At 41.3% G+C, this 26,516-nt stretch overlaps 1 protein-coding gene across 1 annotated transcript; it reads left to right on the top strand.

Moving 5' to 3' along the window:
• Positions 1–16,063: 16,063 nt before the first annotated feature.
• On the top strand, positions 16,064–22,241 carry Oog3 (oogenesin 3). The gene is made up of 4 exons (XM_087551784.1): positions 16,064–16,126; positions 19,286–19,593; positions 20,128–20,712; positions 21,377–22,241. The coding sequence occupies exons 1-4, from the start codon at positions 16,097–16,099 to the stop codon at positions 21,951–21,953; spliced, it is 1,500 nt and encodes a 499-aa protein (XP_087407910.1). The 5' UTR covers positions 16,064–16,096; the 3' UTR covers positions 21,954–22,241.
• Positions 22,242–26,516: the final 4,275 nt, after the last annotated feature.

The following is a 26,516-nucleotide window of genomic DNA, read 5'->3' as shown; positions in this document are numbered from 1 at the left end:
AACAATGCTAACTACAGTCATAGTAGGAATTGGTCACAACACAGGTTTGTAGTGAGAACTTTGGTTTCTTTGAAAAAACACATATTATGGTACTATGATTTTGTTTTAATTCCAGGTGTGTGATATGGTGCTACTAGAGATTGTGCATATCACCTGACTATGAATTGTCTCTTACTCCAGAAGGGTCATGATTTTGCCAGCTTCGGATTCTTTCTTCTATGATGTTTGGAATTCTGGTGACTATTCAGAGAGTATATTAATGCTAGAGGCCCAGGAGAGGGGTGGGTTGTTGTTTATTGGTTGAATCGTGTTGGTCACTTTTTATTAAATAGTCATGAACAAAGAAGAAACAGGAAGAAGAAATTTAATATCCTGATGATAAAAATCAAACTGGCCTCAAAGAGCTCAGCATTCCTACTCAGTAGTAAGTAACCTAATGATAACATCACCTCCCTATCCACTCTATCCTTTTTTTCTCTCCTATGTTAGATGGTTGAAAGAGTGGATAAGAATGGTAGAAAAAAAGAAGTCACAAAGTGGACAAAGTACAGCTACACAGAATGACTCGGACTGATTTAAAATTATGAGTGTCCTTATGAGTTCAACACAAAGGTGGGAAAATCTCCCTAAACCAAATCACCATAGACCTCTATGTGAGCTGGGTGCAATTCCATGTGCAAAGAGCTCAGTTTGGCAGTATGATATAGTTGTCCTTTAGGGCACCCATCTAGATGTCATTTTCAGAGATATTGACTCTGTGAACTGCACAAATTCGCTCAGGAAAGGCTCACAGATTCTGGGCTAAGTATCCCCCGTTAAACAATCTTTTAATTCTAGGGTATACATAGTATCTACAATAATCTCTATGGTATATTTGAGAGGCATGGCATTCCAATCATTTAAAAGGAAACTTCTCAAGTACTGATGTTTGAGCTGACAGTGGATAGAACATTGGGCAAATGACTCCGTGTATGACTGTGAAAGATTTCTGAGAGCGATTGAAATGATCTCTAAGGAGGTCTTTAGGCACCTAGGGGAGAGCAAGAGACTAGTTCGCCACATAGTAATTTGGTTGACTGACAGGTATATAAGACTATATGCCGGTTCTATCTTGTATCTGCCTTCACCTGTATAATGACTTCATCCTACATGAGACCAAGGGATTTATATTTCCCAAATTCTCCTTGAGTAAAAGCAGTGTTCAACATTTCTGGCAGCCACTGGGCTGTAGTAAGAAGAGCACATTTCAACACCCGCGGATCCCGGCCCGCAGCAGCTCTCTGCTCCCAGACCTGGTGAGAGAGAGACCCAACCGCCTGGTCAGGTGGGCACTCCTGAGGCTGCAGAGCGGAAGAGACCACCAACACTGCTCACCCCTGCCCACATCCCTGGCCCAAGAGGCAACTGTATAAGGCCTCTGGGCTCCCGTGGGGGAGGGCCCAGGAGCGGCAGGACTTCTGCGCCTGAGACACCGCCGGAACCTGAAAGAAACAGACCGGATAAACAGTTCTCTGCACCCAAATCCCGTGGGAGGGAGAGCTAAACCTTCAGAGAGGCAGACAAGCCTGGGAAACCAGAAGAGACTGCTCCCTGCACACACATCTCGGACGCCAGAGGAAAAAGCCAAAGACCATCTGGAACCCTGGTGCACTGAAGCTCCCGGAAGGGGCGGCACAGGTCTTCCTGGTTGCTGCCGCTGCAGAGAGCCCCTGGGCAGCACCCCACGAGCAAACCTGAGCCTCGGGACCACAGGTAAGACCAAATTTTCTGCTGCAAGAAAGCTGCCTGGTGAACTCAAGACACAGGCCCACAGGAACAGCTGAAGACCTGTAGAGAGGAAAAACTACACGCCGGAAAGCAGAACACACTGTCCCCATAACTGACTGAAAGAGAGGAAAACAGGTCTACAGCACTCCTGACACACAGGCTTATAGGTCAGTCTAGCCACTGTCAGAAATAGCAGAACAAAGTAACACTAGAGATAATCTGATGGCGAGAGGCAAGCGCAGGAACCCAAGCAACAGAAACCAAGACTGCATGCCATCATCGGAGCCCAATTCTCCCGCCAAAACAAACATGGAATATCCAAACACACCAGAAAAGCAAGATCTAGTTTCAAAATCATATTTGATCATGATGCTGGAGGACTTCAAGAAAGACATGAACACACTTAGGGAAACACAGGAAATCATTAATAAACAAGTAGAGGCCTACAGAGAGGAATGGCAAAAATCCCTGAAAGAATTCCAGGAAAACACAATCAAACAGATGAAGGAATTAAAAATGGAAATAGAAGCAATCAAGAAAGAACACATGGAAACAACCCTGGATATAGAAAACCAAAAGAAGAGACAAGGAGCTGTAGATACAAGCTTCACCAACAGAATACAAGAGATGGAAGAGAGAATCTCAGGAGCAGAAGATTCCATAGAAATCATTGACTCAACTGTCAAAGATAATGTAAAGCGGAAAAAGCTACTGGTCCAAAACATACAGGAAATCCAGGACTCAATGAGAAGATCAAACCTAAGGATAATAGGTATAGAAGAGAGTGAAGACTCCCAGCTCAAAGGACCAGTAAATATCTTCAACAAAATCATAGAAGAAAACTTCCCTAACCTAAAAAAAGAGATACCCATAGGCATACAAGAAGCCTACAGAACTCCAAATAGATTGGACCAGAAAAGAAACACCTCCCGTCACATAATTGTCAAAACACCAAACGCACAAAATAAAGAAAGAATATTAAAAGCAGTAAGGGAAAAAGGTCAAGTAACATATAAAGGGAGACCTATCAGAATCACACCAGACTTCTCGCCAGAAACTATGAAGGCCAGAAGATCCTGGACTGATGTCATACAGACCCTAAGAGAACACAAATGCCAGCCCAGGTTACTGTATCCAGCAAAACTCTCAATTAACATTGATGGAGAAACCAAGATATTCCATGACAAAACCAAATTTACACAATATCTTTCTACAAATCCAGCACTACAAAGGATAATAAATGGTAAAGCCCAACATAAGGAGGCAAGCTATACCCTAGAAGAAGCAAGAAACTAATCGTCTTGGCAACAAAACAAAGAGAATGAAAGCACACAAACATAACCTCACATCCAAATATGAATATAAAGGGAAACAATAATCACTATTCCTTAATATCTCTCAATATCAATGGCCTCAACTCCCCAATAAAAAGACATAGATTAACAAACTGGATACGCAACGAGGACCCTGCATTCTGCTGCCTACAGGAAACACACCTCAGAGACAAAGACAGACACTACCTCAGAGTGAAAGGCTGGAAAACAACTTTCCAAGCAAATGGTCAGAAGAAGCAAGCTGGAGTAGCCATTCTAATATCAAATAAAATCAATTTCCAACTAAAAGTCATCAAAAAAGATAAGGAAGGACACTTCATATTCATCAAAGGAAAAATCCACCAAGATGAACTCTCAATCCTAAATATCTATGCCCCAAATACAAGGGCACCTACATACGTAAAAGAAACCTTACTAAAGCTCAAAACACACATTGCACCTCACACAATAATAGTGGGAGATTTCAACACCCCACTCTCATCAATGGACAGATCATGGAAACAGAAATTAAACAGTGAGGTCGACAGACTAAGAGAAGTCATGAGCCAAATGGACTTAACGGATATTTATAGAACATTCTATCCTAAAGCAAAAGGATATACCTTCTTCTCAGCTCCTCATGGTACTTTCTCCAAAATTGACCATATAATTGGTCAAAAAACGGGCCTCAACAGGTACAGAAAGATAGAAATAATCCCATGCGTGCTATCGGACCACCACGGCCTAAAACTGGTCTTCAATAACAATAAGGGAAGAATGCCCACATATACGTGGAAATTGAACAATGCTCTACTCAATGATAACCTGGTCAAGGAAGAAATAAAGAAAGAAATTAAAAACTTCTTAGAATTTAATGAAAATGAAGATACAACATACTCAAACTTATGGGACACAATGAAAGCTGTGCTAAGAGGAAAACTCATAGCGCTGAGTGCCTGCAGAAAGAAACAGGAAAGAGCATATGTCAGCAGCTTGACAGCACACCTAAAAGCTCTAGAACAAAAAGAAGCAAATACACCCAGGAGGAGTAGAAGGCAGGAAATAATCAAACTCAGAGCTGAAATCAACCAAGTAGAAACAAAAAGGACCATAGAAAGAATCAACAGGACCAAAAGTTGGTTCTTTGAGAAAATCAACAAGATAGATAAACCCTTAGCCAGACTAACGAGAGGACACAGAGAGTGCGTCCAAATTAACAAAATCAGAAATGAAAAGGGAGACATAACTACAGATTCAGAGGAAATTCAAAAAATCATCAGATCTTACTATAAAAACCTATATTCAACAAAATTTGAAAATCTTCAGGAAATGGACAATTTCCTAGACAGATACCAGGTATCAAAGTTAAATCAGGAACAGATAAACCAGTTAAACAACCCCATAACTCCTAAGGAAATAGAAGCAGTCATTAAAGGTCTCCCAACCAAAAAGAGCCCAGGTCCAGATGGGTTTAGTGCAGAATTCTATCAAACCTTCATAGAAGACCTCATACCAATATTATCCAAACTATTCCACAAAATTGAAACAGATGGAGCCCTACCGAATTCCTTCTACGAATCTACAATTACTCTTATACCTAAACCACACAAAGACACAACAAAGAAAGAGAACTTCAGACCAATTTCCCTTATGAATATCGACGCAAAAATACTCAATAAAATTCTGGCAAACCGAATTCAAGAGCACATCAAAACAATCATCCACCATGATCAAGTAGGCTTCATCCCAGGCATGCAGGGATGGTTTAATATACGGAAAACCATCAACGTGATCCATTATATAAACAAACTGAAAGAACAGAATCACATGATCATTTCATTAGATGCTGAGAAAGCATTTGACAAAATTCAACACCCCTTCATGATAAAAGTCCTGGAAAGAATAGGAATTCAAGGCCCATACCTAAACATAGTAAAAGCCATATACAGCAAACCAGTTGCTAACATTAAACTAAATGGAGAGAAACTTGAAGCAATCCCACTAAAATCAGGGACTAGACAAGGCTGCTCACTCTCTCCCTACTTATTCAATATAGTTCTTGAAGTTCTAGCCAGAGCAATCAGACAACAAAAGGAGATCAAAGGGATACAGATCGGAAAAGAAGAGGTCAAAATATCACTATTTGCAGATGATATGATAGTATATTTAAGTGATCCCAAAAGTTCCACCAGAGAACTACTAAAGCTGATAAACAACTTCAGCAAAGTGGCTGGGTATAAAATTAACTCAAATAAATCAGTTGCCTTCCTCTATACAAAAGAGAAACAAGCCGAGAAAGAAATTAGGGAAACGACACCCTTCATAATAGACCCAAATAATATAAAGTACCTCGGTGTGACTTTAACCAAGCAAGTAAAAGATCTGTACAATAAGAACTTCAAGACACTGAAGAAAGAAATTGAAGAAGACCTCAGAAGATGGAAAGATCTCCCATGCTCATGGATTGGCAGGATTAATATAGTAAAAATGGCCATTTTACCAAAAGCAATCTACAGATTCAATGCAATCCCCATCAAAATACCAATCCAATTCTTCAAAGAGTTAGACAGAACAATTTGCAAATTCATCTGGAATAACAAAAAACCCAGGATAGCTAAAGCTATCCTCAACAATAAGAGGACTTCAGGGGGAATCACTATCCCTGAACTCAAGCAGTATTACAGAGCAATAGTGATAAAAACTGCATGGTATTGGTACAGAGACAGACAGATAGACCAATGGAATAGAATTGAAGACCCAGAAATGAACCCACACACCTATGGTCACTTGATTTTTGACAAAGGAGCCAAAACCATCCAATGGAAAAAAGATAGCATTTTCAGCAAATGGTGCTGGTTCAACTGGAGGGCAACATGTAGAAGAATGCAGATCGATCCATGCTTATCACCCTGTACAAAGCTTAAGTCGAAGTGGATCAAGGACCTCCACATCAAACCAGACACACTCAAACTAATAGAAGAAAAACTAGGGAAGCATCTGGAACACATGGGCACTGGAAAAAATTTCCTGAACAAAACACCAATGGCTTATGCTCTAAGATCAAGAATTGACAAATGGGATCTCATAAAACTGCAAAGCTTCTGTAAGGCAAAGGACACTGTGGTTAGGACAAAACGGCAACCAACAGATTGGGAAAAGATCTTTACCAACCCTACAACAGATAGAGGCCTTATATCCAAAATATACAAAGAACTCAAGAAGTTAGACCGCAGGGAAACAAATAACCCTATTAAAAAATGGGGTTCAGAGCTAAACAAAAAATTCACAGCTGAGGAATGCCGAATGGCTGAGAAACACCTAAAGAAATGTTCAACATCTTTAGTCATAAGGGAAATGCAAATCAAAACAACCCTGAGATTTCACCTCACACCAGTGCGATTGGCTAAGATCAAAAACTCAGGTGACAGCAGATGCTGGCGAGGTTGTGGAGAAAGAGGAACACTCCTCCATTGTTGGTGGGATTGCAGACTGGTACAACCATTCTGGAAATCAGTCTGGAGGTTCCTCAGAAAATTGGACATTGAACTGCCTGAGGATCCAGCTATACCTCTCTTGGGCATATACCCAAAAGATGCCTCAACATATAAAAGAGACACGTGCTCCACTATGTTCATCGCAGCCTTATTTATAATAGCCAGAAAATGGAAAGAACCCAGATGCCCTTCAACAGAGGAATGGATACAGAAAATGTGGTACATCTACACAATGGAATACTACTCAGCTATCAAAAACAACGACTTTATGAAATTCGTAGGCAAATGGCTGGAACTGGAAAATATCATCCTGAGTGAACTAACCCAATCACAGAAAGACATACATGGTATGCACTCATTGATAAGTGGCTATTAGCCCAAATGCTTGAATTACCCTAGATCCCTAGAACAAACGAAACTCAAGATGGATGATCAAAATGTGAATGCTTCACTCCTTCTTTAAATGAGGAAAAAGAATACCCTTGGCAGGGAAGGGAGACGCAAAGATTAAAACAGAGACTGAAGGAACACCCATTCAGAGCCTGCCCCACATTTGGCCCATACATATACAGCCACCCAATTGGACTAGATGGATGAAGCAAAGAAGTGCAGACCGACAGGAGCCGGATGTAGATCGCTCCTGAGAGACACAGCCAGAATACAGCAAATACAGAGGCGAATGCCAGCAGCAAACCACTGAACTGAGAATAGGTCCCCTATTGAAGGAATCAGAGAAAGAACTGGAAGAGCTTGAAGGGGCTCGAGACCCCAAAAGTACAACAATGCCAAGCAACCAGAGCTTCCAGGGAATAAGCCACTACCTAAAGACTATACATGGACTGACCCTGGACTCTGACCCCATAGGTAGCAATGAATATCCTAGTAAGAGCACCAGTGGAAGGGGAAGCCCTGGGTCCTGCTAAGACTGAACCCCCAGTGAACTAGTCTATGGGGGGAGGGCGGCAATGGTGGGAGGGTTGGGAGGGGAACACCCATAAGGAAGGGGAGGGGGGAGGGGGATGTTTGCCCGGAAACCGGGAAAGGGAATAACACTCGAAATGTATATAAGAAATACTCAAGTTAATAAAAAAAAAAAAAGAAAAAAAAAAACTATATGCCAAAGGTCAGAGTGACTGTGATGTGATGGATAACTGTGAGCTTCCAATGAAGCATACTAGAGTCTGATATTTCAAGTGACTGCACTATCTGCTGAGGCCATCATCATCCTGGTGGAACTAGGTTATTTCATAACTAGCCATCCTACTCTAAAGTGACAAGCAGGGGCTCAGAGTTGCCCATTAGGATAAGAGGGCCCTAAAGAAATATGATACCCATATGACTGTATGTCAGTATGTCATTGATTCACTCTCCCAGCCTCTACACCTGTTCATTCTTCACCACAGACCCTGAGCCTCATGCCCAGTTTTTAAAATTTCCCATCCAATAAGCTCATTCATAGGATCTAAAATATGTATTTTACTTATAAAGATCAGAGCAGACTGGCACTTGTTCTCCCAGATTGAAAACAGAACAAACCTGGGGAGCTCTACAGGTCTAAATACTCCTTATGCCATGTCCTTTTCTCTTTCCTATTCCTTCACATTAGGTTAGACAAGGATGGTGCTGGCTTATGTCTAAATTGTCTCTGAATCAATTATCATGTCCTGAAGGAAGTGAATTGCTTACCTGATCTGGACAATGGTGGCAGGTCCCTATTCTCAGAAGGTATAGGCAGTCCCTCTAGTAGACTCAAAGTCTGAAGGTCACCTATGGCTCCAATGACACTTATACAATCCTTTCCCCTCCATCACTTAGCAGCTGTACCATCATGAAAAAGGTTCACCAGACTTGATTTTTCTCATCTTATTTAATTTTATGAGAAACTCCTTATTCAATATGCATTAAACTAAAGCTCCATGAAAGATCAAACAAACAAACATCCTAAACCCAGGAAGAATACCCCAAGACCATGTATAGATTCACCAAGTTCACGTATTAATTTTATTTTTAATTTTGTGTGTAGTTTTTTTTTTCAGTACAGGATTTCTCTGTGTACTCCTTGATATCCCAGACCCACTCCATAATCCAGGCTGGAGGGGAGCTCAAATATCTGCATTTTTCTTCCCCACCCCTAACCTACTGCAAGTGCTGGGATTAGAATCTTGTGCCACCAATGTCAGGCTCATTCATTTTTTAAATTTAAATTTATTTGCTTATTTATGCCTTGGCTTCATATTTGATTTTGAGACAGTCTTACTCAGTAGATACTCTTCATTTGGACTCTCAGCAACCCACCTGGTTTTCTTCCCAGATAGAAGGATGACTATTGTTAACATAGAATTGCCTAAATTTTATTCATGTATGCCCCATATTTATCTGAGTATGAACCAGTTCAGGGTTTAATCTGTGCCTGATAATAGACAACAAAACAAATAGAAAGGAAACTAAGACAACAAAGCCAAAATATTTTGTCAGAACTGTCACTGTGTTCTAAAGTTCACAACTAAACTGGGTGCTCTGTGAGTCATCATCTGTTGCAGCTCTGAGAAAGCTGAGGTGGGAAGGTGATAAAGAATCATTTTGACCCTGGGTTCGGTCCCCAGCTCCGAAAAAAAGAACCAAAAAAAAAAAAAAAAGAATCATTTTGAAGTCATCTTCAACTACACAACAACCTTGAAGACAGCCTTAAGTAAGAGAAATCAATCTTTCTAATCTCATGTAAAAACACAAAGATAAATAAAGGTGGTTTTGAGTGGAAGCTGCCCTTGGCTCTGAAAGGTAGAAGTTTTAAGGTTGCCCCCCTAGACAAAAGCTTAGAACAGAAGAAAGAAACTGGTCAGGTCCTGGAACTGCAATTATACCAGTTGGTTTGACAATTCTCTCCCAGGAACTAGCTGACTATAAAGTTATATTAAAATCTTAGAGAACAATCTTGAGAAGCAGGAAGCTTCTCCCAGGAACTAGCAGACCATAAAGTTAAACAATCTTGAGAAACAGAGAGTTTTTCCTTGTGATTTTTCACTGGTATTCTCCACACTTTCCAATGATGCCATCCCTGCCCCCTTGGGTTGTGGTTTCTCCCTTTAAATACCCTTTCTCCCAATCTTTCGGGGTCGAACTCCACTGCCCCTGCGAGGGATATGAGTCTCGACCCCAGTGCACTGGTTCCCGTTAATAAACCTCATGTGATTCATGAGGATGGTCTTGTGTGAGTTCTTGGGGAGGGGGCGCATCATCCCGAGACTTGAGTGAGGGTCTCCCCGCTCCTGGGGTCCTTCAGTTCCCCAGAAGATAAGGGAGCAAGGATCGGCCAGCACACTGGAAAGAAAAGGAAAATGTGATTGGGTAATGAGCAGTGTGTGATGGTCCACACATTTACTCCCAGCACTCTGCAAGCAGAATTAGGAGAATCCCTGTGTCTTTGTGGCCAGAGAGATGTACATAGGGAATTTCAGACCATCCAAGGCTTTGTTGCTGTCCAAAAAATCCAAGACAACTCACAACGCACATGAATCCAGCAAAAAAAAAAATCTTTTTTTTTTTTATAAATTTGGCATTAGGCATCAATTATCTGACCAGTCAAGGACAACAGCACAAATCAGTAGCTGAGTACATATTTGAACATTCATCCTAGTAAATATTTAAGCAAGTAACAAAATTTGTTTTGATTTGGTCACTATTGACTGATCCAGGACATAGATAAGTCTGAGGCACTGAATTGTGACCATGAATCAGAATTCCAAACCAAGCTTTTTTTTCCTCCATCTTTATTAAATTGGGTATTTCTTATTTACATTTCAATTGTTATTACCTTTCCTGGTTTCCAGGCCAACATCCTCCTAACCCCTCCTCCTCCCCTTCTCTATGGGTGTTCCCCTCCCCATCCTCCTCCCATTACCGCCCTCCCCCCAACAATCCTGTTCACTGGGGATTCAGTCTTGGCAGGACCAAGGGCTTCCCCTTCCACTGGTGCTCTTACTAGGCTATTCATTGCTACCTATGCAGTTGGAGCCCAGGGTCAGTCCATGTATAGTCTTTGGGTAGTGGCTTAGTACCTGGAAGCTCTGACAAACACAGTTTTTAAGACCAAAAAAATCCACAAATATTTGTGCCAAGTTATCCCATCAATCGAGAGTAAGAGGTAGAGGATTTCCTTAGGAACTTGTTTTGTGGTACACTTATCCTGTTTCCACTGTGTCATTCAACTATTGTGGGGTGATATGCCTTATATTCATGTCTTAACTTGCCAACCAGGATACCAGTTACCCACATACATGTGAGATGCCAATCTTTTAAGTTCAGACTCCATTTTTAGAGAACCTGACCTTAGTTTAAACTCAAGTAAACTAACAGGCTGGTATCTAGCATTAGTTTCTAAGTTGCCTCACTGAACTCCCTTTCCCTCAGCCTTTTCTCTATTTTCCCTGGAGTTCTTTTAACAGGAACAATTCTGGGTCAGAGTTTTTGACTATAAGATGGCAATCTTTCTTCCACTTGATATCCTGTATTGTACTGGAGGTAGACTCTATGAGTACTCTCTCTCTACTGTGGGGCACTTTATGTAAAGTATCTACTTTTGATTCCTGAGAGTCTCTCACCTCCCAGGCCCCATCCCTCCACCCCTCCGAGGTTCCACATTTCCATTCATTCTGCTGTTCCTCAGGCCTTTACTATTGTCTCTACTCCCATACCTGATCATGTTCCCCTTTTCCCATATCACTCCCCCTGCCCTCTCCCACCCAGTTACCTCCCTCTCTCTACCTCTCACGATTGCTTTTATTTCTTTACCAAGTGGGATTGAAGTATCCTCACTTGAACCCTTCTGCTTATTAACATTCCTTAGTTCTGTGGATTGTATCTTATATATTCTACATGTTTTGGCTAATAATCACTTATTACTGTGTATATACCAAGCATGTCCTTTTGGTTCTGGTTACCTCACTCAGGAAGACATTTTCTAGTTTCATCCATTTGCCCACAAAACTCATGAGGTCTCATTCTTAAGACCTGAATAGTATTCTGTGGTACAAATGAAACACAAAAAAATTGGGAAGAGCTCTACTTGAATACCCAGCTATAGCACTACTAAGCATGTACCCAAATGATGCTCCAAAACATAACAAGAACATCTACTTCACTATGTTCCTAACAGCCCTATTTATAATAGCCAAACGCTGGGGAAAAACCCTGGATTTCCCTCAACAGAAAAATGAATACAGAAAATGTGGTACATTTACAAAGTGGAATTAAAACTATTAAAAATGATGACTTCCCAAAATTTGTAGACAAGTAGATGGTAATAGAAAATATCATCCTATGTGAGGTAATCCAAAACCAAAAGGATATACATGCTGATACTCACTGATAACAGGGTACTAGCCCAAATCTCAGAATGTCCATGATACAACCCAAAGGCCATATGAAGTTTAAAAAGAAGGAAGGTCAAAGTGTGGATACTTAAAATCCAATTAGAAGGGGGGACAAAATAATAATGGGAAGCAGTGGGAGAGAGGCACCTAGAAGGGAGAGGGGAGGAGGAGGAAAGGACCAGGTTAGGGAAGAAACGGGAAAAAGTCCAGACCATCAGGAGAATGAATAGACATAAATAGCAGTGAGGGGTGGAGAACTAGGGGAACCACTAAAAAGTTCCAACACCAAGGATGAGAAGGACTACCAGGACACAATGGGTATGACATGAACCAAAATACCCAACACTAAGGAGATAGAACCTGAAGGGACCACCTCCAATAGATAGACATGTCACCCAGTGGAGGGATGGGGCCAACTGACCAATTTCAAAAATTTTAACCCAGAACTATCCCTGTATAGGAAATGCAGTGACAAAAATGGAGCAGATGCTAAAGGAAAAGCCATCTGGAGACCACCCTACTGTGGGATCTATTCCATCCGCAGTCACCAAACCACAACAGCATTGCTCTGCCAAGATGTGCTTACAGGCAGGATCCCAGAACTGCTGTCCTCTGAGAGGCTCTGCCAGCACCTAAGACAGATGCAGATACTCACAGTCAACCACTGGCCGAGCCAGGGGACCCCAACGAAAGAGGAAAAGGACTGAAAGAGCTGATGGGGATTGCAACCTCATAGGAAGAAAAAGAGAATCAATTAGCTGGACCCCTAATAGCTCCCAGGGAATAAATTATCAACCAAAGAATATACATGGGCCAGTACATCCCTCCCACTACATATCTGGCAGAGGGATGCCTCATCTGGCATCATTGGGTGGGGGGATAGTTGATGCCCCAGAAAGGGGGGATGCTAGAGAGATGAGGATGGATTGGGTGGGGGTTTGGGGGGCACCCTTTTAGTGGCAAAGGGGAGAGAGATGGAGTGAGTGGAGTGAGCGGTTTCAGGATGGCCGACTAGGAATCCGGATAACATTTGAAATGCAAACAAATGAAATGACTAATGATATTTTTTTTAAAAAGAAAGACAAGGCTTTTGTTTATGTATTACAGTACATAAGAGAGTACGTAACCAGTAAAAGAGGAGGTGAATTCAGTGACAGAGAGAGAATACGAGAGAGAGAGAGGGAGAGAGAGAGAGAGAGAGAGAGAGAGAGAGAGAGAGAGAGAGAGAGCTGCCTCCAAGTGCAGTTTCATAAGAACAATGAGTCACCTATCCGCTTGCACCTGCATCGTTGCTTGAGTCTCTGATTTTGTGCTGACCCAATCCTCCCATTCTTGAGAACTCCAGTGGCTATTTCCTATAGACAGCCAGGACTCTCAGTGGAGGAATAAAGAAACAATTTCATAAACAAAACCTTCAAAATATGTCCTGTCTACAAAATGTGCAGGGACATAAGTGTCACAAAATCTGAGGGAATAGCCAACCAATGACTGTCCCAACTTGACATGCATGCCATGGACAAGATCGAATTCCTGACACTAGAAGGAATGAGTGAATTGGGACCGCTAAGAAAGGAAGATGAATTGCCACACAGGCAATTTTCTTCCACATCTGTGATATCAGCTGTTTCCTGCTCTGCTCTGCCTTTTACGTGTTTACACTTTCCAGTGCTGTGTCTTCACCCTGCACCATACCCCTGTCATGCAATGTTGGCCTGAGCTGCCTTTGGAAACATGCTTGCTACATTAACATACTCTTCAATTTTTTCTCTTTCCCACAAGGGAACACTAGGGAAAGGCTCCAACCATTGTGTCTGCAGCTGCTTTAAGCTGTCATCCATGTCTGGCTATTCTTTATTTTGGGAATCAACAAAGATCAGAACAACTACATTCTTCTAAGTTGTCTCACCAGAAGACTCTGATACGTCTTTGACCACAACCCTCCTAAATATATATGTGTCTTAGCTGCACTCCAATCTTCTGTTTGACCCTACTTGCTTCTAGCTTACCTGAGTTGAACCCTGTTGTGCTGGAAGGTGGCTCAGATGTTCAGAGCACAGACTGCTCTTCCTAAGGACCCAACTAGAATTCCCAGCACCTATATCAGCTCACAACCACATACAACTCCACATCCAGAGGGAACCAGCTCCTGTGGCCTCTGGGCACTTTCATCCATGTGAACAGTTATTGTCAAAGACACACGGGTAATCAAAATAGGAAAATAATGTAAACAGTGGTGAATGAGATATCACCCAAGAAGTTTAAATAAATGAATAATAAATAAATAAATGTATGTATACAGATGTGAGCACTAAAGTTAAATTGAAGATGACTTTTAAGCAGCACATTATTTATGCACAGCAGTCTGGGGGAAATCTTGTGATGAAATGTTCACAAATGCTTTTCCTTTAGAAAGTATTTTTTTTATTTTGATTGTTTAGAGCTTTTGGCACTCGTAGCTCTCATTCTTTCTTTTGACGGTTTATTTGTGTGCATCTGGCGGTCTTGGAAGTTGCTCTATAGAAAAGGCTGGACTTGAACTAAGACACCTCCCTGCCTCTAACCTCCCAGGTGAAGTGGAAACTTCTAATTTCCTAGGATGGCTATGTTAAATCATGTTTTGCTGGGGCACACGTGTGAAGGGCTGTCCTGCTAAAGCAGACACAGAAAGATTTCCTGAAGCAGACACAGGTGAAAGGATGTTTGGATATAGAATAAACGCAAAGAGATGCTTGACAAAGGAGTAAATATAAAGCTGCTGGTTTGTGCCTGATGTCTGCCTGCTGAGAGGACTGGACTGAAGCTGCTGGTTCCCGTGTCTTGGGCTACTTTGGGCCATCTTTAGGCTCTGTGTGTCCAGGACATCATTCCGTATACCTGCCCACAATGACAATCTGAGACAGAAGGGGCCTGGTAAACTACGCAGGTGCCGTATATTCATGCTATGTCTTAAGAACCGTAAGTCTCACCCATTCCAGGAACTCCTAGATGACCAGAGCCTCTGCTTTGCAATATTAGAGAACACACGCTGCCCTGTTATGTTCTTTAGAGGTCGTAAACCCAAACACTCACCACTCTCAGCATATGGAGTCAATCATAAGGACCAACAGAGACACAATTAACCTTTGGCCCACCAGGTACCCAGCCCTGCTTCTTTGAATCTCATTCCCCTTTAGATAGATTACTCAGAAGAAGGCAATGTGACCAGCCTCTTGTCATGGCAAACAGTCACTGATCACCTATTAATGACCTCAAAAGGACGGTCCCGATGTCATATGCCCAACAACAGTTTCTGCCTTCCACAGATTGAGTCTTCCAAGAACAGTCCGAGAGGAATCTATGAAATGTAATATATGACATTAGTCTTTACTTTCACAGTTAGTACAATGTACTGGGAGACACTGGACTTCATTATACTAATGTGGAGAAGGAGGTAGGTCTGTTAATTAGTGCCAACAGTCTGCACATCCAGACTGTGTATAGAATTTAAAAGTGAACCAAGACATGTAAGTTTCCCCTAAGCAACGCTCAAGCCATGTGACTACATAAGGTTATACTGAAAGACTGGGAATCTGATATAGATGTGCCAGTGAACTCTTCAGTTTACATCACTTTCCCTCCTCTCCTTTCTCCTTGCTTTCTGTCTGTAGTTGTGCACTTTGCACACTGAGACAGGACATTCTTGACTTTAAGACCAATCTGGGCTATGTGGAGAAACCTAGTGTCAGGAAATCAAAGAAGAATGAATCAAAATGAAATGAATGTTTGGAAAGCCTACACAGGAGAGAAGAGAAGTGTCCTAGACTTAGTACACAAGAGTTGTCTTGTACTGAGAGATGTATCCACCTCTGCTTTGCAAGTGCTTTAATCAAAGGCACCAGGCACAACCGCTTGGCTTCAATAAATCAGTTTTTGCCTCTATGGGTTTGGCCTAAGAATCTTCCTGTGTACGGATCTAATCCAATTTACCTGCACCATTTAAATCTGAAATTGAGCAAGTGGGTAGAAACATAATTTTTGAATCGGAGGCTGACTTTGGCTGGGAGGGTGTGGCTACAAAGGGAGGATTCAGCTGAAAGGTATATAAAGAGTCAGAGCAGGCAGAGAAACTCTCAGTCTTTTGGAGTTTGGAGTCACAGCCTTACCTGACCTGATAATGGTGTTCTGTCAACAGTGTCCAGATCAAGTAAGTCCCTCAGCTCCGTTAAAAAACCTCATCTCATGCTATCTAGTCTCTCCTTGTCTTCAGTTCAAATTTTCTTTCTGTAATTTTTTATTTGTTGGTTCTTCCATTTGAGATGATTTCTCTCTACATAAGATTGCCTGACCTGTATTCTATATATCCTGTACTTTTTGGCTTATATCCACTTATCAGTTAGTACACACCATACGTGTCATTTTGGGTGTGGATTACCTCACAAAGCATGATATTTTCTAGTTCCATCCATTCACCTGCAATTTCATGATGTGTTCATTTTTAATAGCTGAATATTATTCCATTTTGTAAATTAACTGCATTTTCTGTATCCATTTTTTGATTGAGTACTATCTGCTTTTTTTTTTTTACCACTTCTGGCTATTAAAAATTAAGCTGCTGTGAACATAGTGGAGCACATGTCCTGGTGGTATGGTGTGGCATTTTATGGGTATATGTCTAGTGTACAATTGCTGTTTTGTCAGGTAAAACTGTTTCCAATTTTCTGAAGATCCACCAGATTGATTTCCTGAGTGGTTGCACCAGTTTGTAATCCCATCAGCAATGGAGGACTCTTCCTCTTTTTTTTGCATCCTCACCAGCATGTGCAGTCACTTGATTTTTTGATTTTAGCCATTCTGATTGTTGTAAGGTGGAATCTCAAGGTTATTTTGATTTGCATTTCCCCCAATGACTATGGACTTTAAACGTTATTAAAGTGTTTCTTAACCATTTGAGATTCTCCTATGGTTGAATTAGGGGAAGAATTGAAGATTAAGAGGTGAGCAACCTATAGGTAGAAAACCTGCCTCAACTAGATTGGAAACCCAAGAGCTTTCAGAGACTGAGCAACCAGACCAAGCAGCATACACAAACTGGTCCAAAGTCACCAGCACATGTAGCAGAGGTTTGCTGGGTCAGAGTTCAATGGGAGAAAATGCGCCTAGTTGGGAAGATACTTGAGGTCCTAGAGATGGGGGACTTTGGAGGATTGGCATGTAAGGGGAGCAACATTTTTGAGGCATGGGGAAGGAGGAATAGGATGAGGAACTGTGGGAGGGGGGGACAATGACTGGAATATAATTAAAAAAAAAAAAAAAGATTGCCTGGCCTGAAACTCAGAGATTTTCCTATTGGCCACTTGAGGGCTGCTTAGCCAGATTGCACAAGTGTGTTCTGAATTACATATAATTTTTAATTTAGTCATTTTGTTACTGTGGCTTTTTGTTTGTTTGTTTTATTTAGATTTCTTCCTGTCTTTTGAGACTGCCTCACTAACAGGGTCAGGATGACCTTGAATTTTAGGCACCGTGAGCTGTAGTGTCAGATGTGGTTTGTTCCTGTGCCTTCACTGCTGATCTTTATGGCACTTTAAGCCTGGCACTCTTCAGTGTGCTTTTAATCCCAGCAACAGGGAATCAGAGGGGGGCTGAATGTCAAAACAGTCAAGTATTTTTGTGTCTTTAAAAAAGGCAAAACAAGGGGCTGAAGGGCTGCCTCGGTGGTAAAGAGTACTGAGTGCTCTTTCCGAGGTTCTGTGTTCAATTCTCAGTAGCTTCGCGGTTGCTCGACCATCTGTAATGGGAACTGATTCCCTCCTCAGGTGTGTCTGAAGACAGGGACAGTGTACTCTTATACGTTAAATAAATCGATATGTAACTAAATAAATAACACAAAACAGGCAAACACAATATACCAATTATCTGCTCACTGATACATAGTCTCTTATTTTCATGGAACTCAGGTTGGCCTCAAACTTGTAGGAAGAAACCTGCATGTGTATATCTCCATAAATATGTGTGTGTGTGTATATGTACATACATGATTGTGTGTGTGTGTCTGTGTGAACTTACTAGACTTTATATCCCTATCACAGTTTTCCTTCCTCATCTCCTTCCACACCTGCCCATGACTCCGAAAGTAAGGTCGAGCCTGGATGGTCTCTAAGGATGATGGCAGCCTAATTATATAGCACGTTTCAATTCAGGCATGGTTAAGAAAATGTCTAAAAGAAGCAAAACAATAAACAAACAAAAACAAGGTATTTCTATGTGTTGATGGATGCATGGTCTATTCTTTTTAAGAAATCCAGGATATGTTCAACATTTCAGGAAGAAGTTAGCCCTTTTTTTTGTAAAGTGTTCAAATGAAAAAATCTGAATATCACTTGAAATTAAAATTTATGCTTTTTCTTTACTTTGGTCTTCCCATTAATTTTTCAGGTCACAATCTGTTTTGGTGCTATAGAAATAACCATCTATGACATTGAGCTAGTGATCCTCCTGTGTTCCCCATGTGAATTATGATCTCCTCCTAATAGTTTCTTCTTCTGGATGCTTTATAAAGAGTTGCCGCCCTTGCCAATGGATACTGAAGATTTACTGACATTGTGGTTTCTTTCCCACTCTACTTAGCTCTCTAGCTTGCATAGCTCAACCTGTATTCTTCCAACACATTCTCCAAGATGCTTGTATGGATGATAATCAAAGACTGATGTCAATAACTAATGATCAAAATGTTAAACAATTTTGTGACTTGCTCCATGCAGTGTTGCTGGATAAGTAGAGATTGTGGAAAGTTGGGAAACTGTTTCTCTATGCTTTCTTTGAGGGCTTGAAGAGCAAAGCACAGTCTATTCATCATCAACAACTAACTGAGCCCTTTCGTGTTCCTGGTGGCCACTTCCTAGTGGGATGTATCCACCTCAGTTTTGGCTGCAAAGCGACGTGGTCTTTGGGAACTAGGCTACTTGGGAGACACTTCAAACCACTAGAGACATTTATGACTTTGAAACCAACCAAGACTGGACCAAACAGTTCTGGATTAGACACACTATGTTAGCACAAGCTGAGCAGTTGGGGAACACACATGTAATCTCAGCACTAGGTAGACACAGGCAGGAAAATCTCTTTGGGGTTCAGGCTAGTGTGGTCTATAAAGCAAGTTTCATGACAGTGAATATATATAGGTAGGTCTGTAAAGTCTTTGTCCAAAAGAAAAAAAGAAAAACCCAACTGATGGTGCTCAAATTAATAAACTGAATTCTGAATCCTCATCAGTAGTGATCTAGCGCTCACACTTCCCTGGGTGGGCAGAAGGTCTTCCTAAGTTTCTTGTCATTAATAGTATATTTTCCCCCTGATTACCTAGGATGATTCTTCAGAAAACACAATGAAAGTCTACTCTCCACCCACCCTCCAGAGCCTGGCATTTAAGGGGCTAATGAGGGAGGAGGCCTTGGCCATTTCTGCTCTCAGGGACCTGCCAAATAGGCTGCTCCCAGTGATGTTTGAGGAAGCCTTCATTGCTGGACATACAAAGATCTTGACGGCCATGATACCTGTGTGGCCCTTCCCATACCTTTCTGTAGGAATGATGATAAAGAACCTCAACCTGGACACTTTGAAGGCTGTGCTGGAAGGCCTAGATTTACTGATTTCACGAAAGGTTTGCTCCAGGTAGGAAAGGTCAGCTGGGTTGGAGGAAGGTTCTCTGAATACTGAGAATGAACACCTCAGAACAGAGAATATGTGGTCAACTATGGATCAGAGGCTTCTTATCTTCAATTTTCACCCTACAGTCATGACTGTTCCTATCTGGGTGTAGAGGTTTAGAGTACTGTAGAAGCTTGGGCTCAGTCTCAGTGATCGGGGCAAATGATGTCTAATGTAGAAGACAGAAATGAGTAGACACGCCCAGTGAGGAACAGGCCTTTTTCTGCATCCCACAATGATACAAATGAAACAAGGCTGGGATTAAGGGGTCTGGAATGTAGGGAAGTAATACAGTGCTAAAGATGCCCTTTATTTACTCAGTGTATTTATTTACTCAATGCTATTTACTTACTCAGTGTACCACTCAGGGTTTGATTGGAGGAACAGGGAAAAGCAAAATTTTAGAAGAAATAGCTGAAGTGTAAGATGTGGAAGAGAGTCCTACTGTAATATGTATCCTTTCATACATTCTGAGGATTATACTCATTTCTCCCATAGTAGGTGCAAGCTCAGAGAGATCAATTGGATGGATATACGCCATGAGTTATCTGGAATATGGGCTGGATACAATGAAGATGAAGGCTTAGCAGAGTTCATGACACAGAAGCAGCCAGTGGAGACCTGTCCTGACTGTGGGATGAAGAAAGATTTGACAGTGATTACTCAACTCCAACTCAGAAAGGACAGATTGGATGAATCTACTACATACTTGGTACAGTGGGCCCAACAGAGAAAAGATTCCATTCACCTATGCTGTAGAAACCTGGAGATTCAGGGCTTAACCATGGCCATGGTCTTAGAAATCTTCAGCCTTGTACATGCAGACTGTATACAAATGCTGAGGCTAAGTTGTATCTTCCTAGAAGATTTGGCTATGATTAATCCCTACCTGAGGCAGATGAACAATCTTCTCACACTCATGCTAGATCACATCAACGATACAATCAGTGCGGGAGTTTCTAAAAGGCTTACTGAGGAGAATGTGATCAAATGGATTTCTCAACTTCCCACACTCCACTGTCTCCAGGAACTCTATATTGATAATGTCTATTTTATAGAAGGCAACCTAAAAGACTGCCTCAGGTAAGGAAGGACTGAGAGGGTATGGAACACCAGAGAAAATACATATCTTTTTCTGTGTTTCTCTTTCCTTGTTTTTGTTTCTGTTTTGTTTTGATTTGATTTGATTTGATTTGTTCTTTTTTTGCAAGCTAGAGAGGCTAGGATGGACTGGACACCATAAACCTAGCCCTGTTAGAGACCTAGCACATCTGAACAGATGAGCTCTGTACTAAGATATATGTGATGAGCATGCCTCTTATTGGTCATGTGTGAAATATTTTGTGTCCAGAAACAGGTTGAGTAGAAGAGAAATATGAATCTCTGGGGTTTGAGGTGATGATAGAAACATGGACCTTAAAGCAACAAGACTTCTTATAACTCTTAAAACAAGAGGAAGTTACTGAAATGTGTGTTGGGTAGGCGCTCCTTTTTACATGTTGTCCTGATATACTCATTGGTGTGGTTTTCTGTCATGGCCTGAATCATGCCTATGGGGATATCTACAAGCCTCAGGCTAGACTGCTCTGAGTTTTCTGAGCAAGACAACAAAAGGCAATGTCCTGGGGTTGACTACAATATATAGTCAGAATGAGTTTGGGAGAAGTGGCATCTACTTTGCTTCCAATCCTATCAACCCACTTCAGCACAATTGCCAGAAATCAATAATTTTGTTTTCTCTCCTCAGTTGCCTGAAGAAGCCCTTGAAGGCACTTTGCATCATTAACTGTGACCTCTCACAGTCAGACTTGGATTACCTGCCCTATTGCCTGAATATTTTTGAACTCAAATGTTTGAGCCTTATTAATACTAATTTAACCTATTCATTCCTTGAGCCTCTTGGATTTCTCCTTGAGAGAGTCAGACATACCCTGGAATGCCTGGAATTGAAATCTTGTGGTATGGAGGAATCTCATTTCAATACTCTGCTCCCTGCCCTAAGCCAATGTTCCCACCTCACAGAAATCAATTTCTGGGAGAATGAACTCTCCCTGCTTTCCCTGAAACAACTTCTACACCACACTGCCACACTGAGCCGATTGACTGATGAGGTGTACCCTGCCCCTCTTGAGTGCTATGATAGCAGGGATGTGGTACTCACACAGAGCTTAAAAAGTTTTTGTCCTGAGCTCCTGGATATACTTAAGGCCAAAAGACAGCCCAAGAAGGTCACCATTGCTACAGCTCAGTGCTTGAGGTGTGGTAGGTTCTATGTTTATGATCTGGAGAGAAAATGTTGCCATATTGAATATGAGATAATTTAAGGTTGACTGTGGAATAGAGAAATGGAAGCTTAGTACTGGGGATTGAGGAAATCTTAAGTGAATGTCCATTGCTGAAGGAAGCATGGATATGTCAAGGACATAAAGGTCTGAGTCAACTAGAAAAGCAAAATCTTCTGAGCACGTGAATGGATGTATCTGCAGAAAGTATCAAGCACTCAGTTCTTCTCTAGGATTTTTGTAGTTTGAGTGTGTTACAATATAGGCACCCTCTCAAGAGGAGATTGTCCCCCTCTCTTAACTCAATAGAATAAATGTTTTGAATTTCTGTGTTGATGATATGTCTCCATTAGAGAAGAGCGCCTAATCATTCCCAGCATTTCTGAACCTGTGTCTGCTTTCTTGATTCATGATCACCATAATTAGGTCAACCTCAGATTTGTGCAATTCCTTCCATCCCAGGAAAGGTCACATAAGTGTACTGAAAGCACAGGCCTTCACAAAATGCTCAATGTTTTGGAAATAAATTTGTATGTATTACATTCAGATAACAACTGAGTCAGCTATGGAGAGCAATGGGATATGGGTGGAGGTTTCTTCAGTCATGGAAATGAGGACCAAGTAAACACAAAGGCAGGCACATTTCAGGAACTGTGTTCTCGTATTTAAATTTGCTGGAAGACATTATTTGCAATATATAAACACTCGGAGAACTGATATCAAAATAAGATGGACAGGATGTGACCTTAATTTATCTATTAACTCATATTGCAGAACAGTTTATATATTGCCTAAGAGGAGACTCACTCAGGCATAGAAACATGTCCTAACAGCATCCCCTGCTTCCCTGGGACAGATCCTCCCAACCTTCATGTATAGTCAAGATTCTTTAAGATATTGAGGTGACTCTCAGTGGGCTTCAGAGAAGAGGATGTTCTCTATGGAACTTATCAGTCTCCTTACTCACTTTAGTCATCTCTTTAACATCCAGGCTGGCCACTGTGTCTGGACCTAGTGCCATGGAACTCTGCCTCACTGGCTTGTTATGGGTCTTATTTTCTTCTCTCCAGTTCCTCGAAAGCTGAGACTAAATATGTGTACCTCCACAGTAGGCTATTTTCTGTTTAAATAAAATGTACCAGGATGCTCTTCATGAGATTCTGTGAATAGCCTGAGACAATTTATAACCACAAGTTTTCTGGAGGATTGCCCATACAGAATGAAAGATGTTTCTGGCTGGAGTCCAGAACTAACCATCATGTATGTTTCCCCAGAGTCAGCCAAAGTTCTCAGCACAAAGGAGATCTATGTCCCTCAGAGGAACAAAGGGCCAGCGGTGAGAGACAATGACAGCAGATAGAAGACACAGGAGAAGGGAAAGAGGGAGAGGGTAAAGGACTGTTTGTCCTTGGGGGCAGGGCAGGAGAAAGGACTACCTCTGGATAGAAAAGAATACCTAGCCTATAGGACACAGGAATGTTATAAAGGTGAAAAATAAGTCCCATGTGAGAATGAGGTTTTTAATTTTAGTTGGGTTGGATAATTACATGAGACAAAAGTAGCTTTTTGATTGCTGGACTTGAAAGTTTGGCTTTCGTAGTGACCTTCAAGAAGAGGGAGTGTCCAAGTAAAGGAATGGACCTTTTGAGATGTAATCTAATGGTTTTCAGTAAGGCACAAGGATGCTGAATGAGGACCCGGCTGCCAGGACTATGTTTTGCATTGTCAGGTTATTATTCCATCTCTGAGGCAGGATTGGTGAGAGTTGGAGTTTCAACTTAATTGACAGATCAACACTATGTATCAAAAAGATAAAACAAAAACAAAAACAAAAATATCTCCCCAAACAAGTTACATACATAGCACCTCACTCGACTTACTAATACATGAATAAATAAACAAAAAGGCTCAGCTGTGGGGAATCATACACAGAAGAGGCTCTCAAATTTCAGGATAATGTGATTTTTTTTGGCTTTCACAGAGGGAACACCAACAACTGAGATAATGAACATCATCCCATGCAACATCAGTTTGGGACACAAACAACAAATCAGAAGGCAAGTTTTGGTTCTAAGGTGGAGCAGAGAAGGTGACTGGCGAGTGTTTCCTGAACCTTGTTCTCAGTTTTCAGGCACATCACAATGTGTTAAAGCCTAGAAATAACATAAATAGCACTTTTGTGAAATTTTGCTGCTTTCATTAGAAAGGTGGGAGCAGAGGTTTTTGGTTTTTTTTTTTGGGAAATTATGTGAAATACTCTTGAAAACAAGATTGGTAAATTGGTAGTTCTTTATACATACGTGCAAGAAGAGGAAGGTATTTTCAATTACAAAACACACAAGGATGTTTAGGTGTAACCTAAATAGAAATAAAGTTCTATGTCAAAAATGAAAAAACAAATAAAGGAAAAAAGTAGAGAAGTTGATCAGATGGATTTGAAACTGTCTTACAGGCTAGGTGTGCTAGCACATGCCATTAGTGCCATTACTTTGCAGAAAGAAGCATGGAGATTTTAATGGGTTGGAAGCCAGCCTGTTCTAAGGATTGGGTTCTAGACAGGGTAATTTTGTGAGACCTATTTTTACTTTTTGTTTTGTTTTGTTTTGTTTTTTACCCTTTCAATAGCTTTTATTCTTTTTTTCTCCATCTTTATTAAATTGGGTATTTCTTATTTACAATTTGATTGTTATTCCCTTTCCCGGTTTCCGGACCAACATCCCCCTAACCCTTCCTACTCCCCTTCTATATGGGTGCTCCCCTCCCCATCCTCCCCCCATTACCGCCCTCCCCACAACAATCACATTCACTAGGGGTTCAGTCTTGGTAGGACCAAGGGCTTCCCCTTCCACTGGTGCTCTTACTAGGCTATTCATTGCTACCTATGCGGTTAGAGCCCAGGGTCAGTCCATGTATAGTCTTTGGGTAGTGGCTTAGTCCCTGGAAACTCTGGTTGGTTGGCATTGTTGTTCATATGGGGTCTCGAGCCCCTTCAGGCTCTTTCAGTCCTTTCTAAGATTCCTTCAACGGGGGTCTCGTTCTCAGCTCAGTGGTTTGCTGCAGGCATTCGCCTATGTATTTGCCACATTCTGGCTGTGTGTCTCAGGAGAGATCTACATCCAGTACCTATCAGCCTACACTTGTTTGCTTCATCAATCTTACCTAGTTTTGGTGGCTGTATATATATTGGCCACATGTGGGGCAGGCTCTGAATGGCCATATCTTCAGTCTCTGCTCTAAACTTTGCCTGAATATCCCTTCCTATGTTCCCTATTTTAAGTAGGAGTGAAGCATCTGCATTTTCGTCATCCTTCTTGAACTTCCTGTGGTCTGTGTATTGCATCTTGAGTAATTCAATCTTTGGGGCCAATATCCACTTATCATTGAGTGCATACCATGTGTGTTTTTCTGTAATTGGGTTACCTCACTCAGAATGATATTTTCTAGTTCATTCCATTTGCCTATGAATTTCATGAAGTCACTGTTTTTTGTTTTTTTGGTTTATTTATTTATTTATTTATTTATTTATTTATTTATTTATTTATTTTATGTACAGCATTCTGCCTGCATATGTGACTGCAGGACAGAAGAGGGCACCAGATCTCATTACAGATGGTTGTGAGCCACCATGTGGTTGCTGGGAATTGAACTCATGACCTCTGGAAGAGCAGTCAGTGCTCTTAACCACTGAGCCATCTCTCCAGCCCAGTCATTGTTTTTTGATAGCTGATTAGTACTCTGTTGTGTAGATGTACCCCATTTTTAATCCATTCCTCTGTTGAAGGGCATTTGGGTTCTTTCCAGCTTCTGGCTATTATAAATAAGGCTGCTATGAACATAGTGGAGCATGTGTCTTTGTTATATGCTGGAGCATCATTTGGGTATATGCCCAAGAGAGGTATAGCTGGGTTCTCAGGTATTGCAATATCCAATTTTCTGAGGAACCTCCAGACTGATTTCCAGAGTTGTTGTACCAGTTTGCAGTCACAAAAATGAGTGGAGTGTTCCTCTTCCTCCACATCCTTTCTAGCATCTGCTGTCACCTGAGTTTTTTCTCTTAGCCATTCTGACTGGAGTGAGGTGGAATCTCAGGGTTGTTTTTGCATTTCCCTGATGAATAAAGATGTTGAACATTTCTTTAGGTGCTTTTCAGCCACTTGATATTCTTCAGCTGAGAATGTTTTGTTTACCTCTGTACCCATTTTTAATAGGGTTATTTGGCTCTCTGTAGTCTAATTTCCTGAGTTTTTGCATATTTTGGATATTAGCCCTCTATCAGATATAGGATTGGTTGCTGTTTTGTCCTAATGGCAGTGTCCTTTGCCTTATAGAAGCTTTGCAGTTTTATGGGATCCCATTTGTTCTTGATCTTAGAACATAAGCTATTGGTGTTTTTTTTTCCAGGAAATTTTCCCCAGTGCCCATGTGTTCGAGACTCTTCCCCACTTTTTTCTACTACTTTGAGTTATCTGTTTTGATGTGGAGGTCCAAATGTATACAAATTGGAAGGAAAGAAGTCAAAATATCACGATTTGCAGATGACACCCATTTCAATAGTCCTACATAATTTAAAATATCTTGGTGTGATGTTAACCAAGCAAGTGATAT

Source organism: Rattus norvegicus, chromosome 5 (genome assembly GCF_021556685.1).
Source record: "Rattus norvegicus strain SHRSP/BbbUtx chromosome 5, alternate assembly SHRSP_T2T, whole genome shotgun sequence".
Classification (NCBI taxonomy): domain Eukaryota; kingdom Metazoa; phylum Chordata; class Mammalia; order Rodentia; family Muridae; genus Rattus; species Rattus norvegicus.
This window is presented reverse-complemented; position numbering and strand designations above follow the sequence as displayed.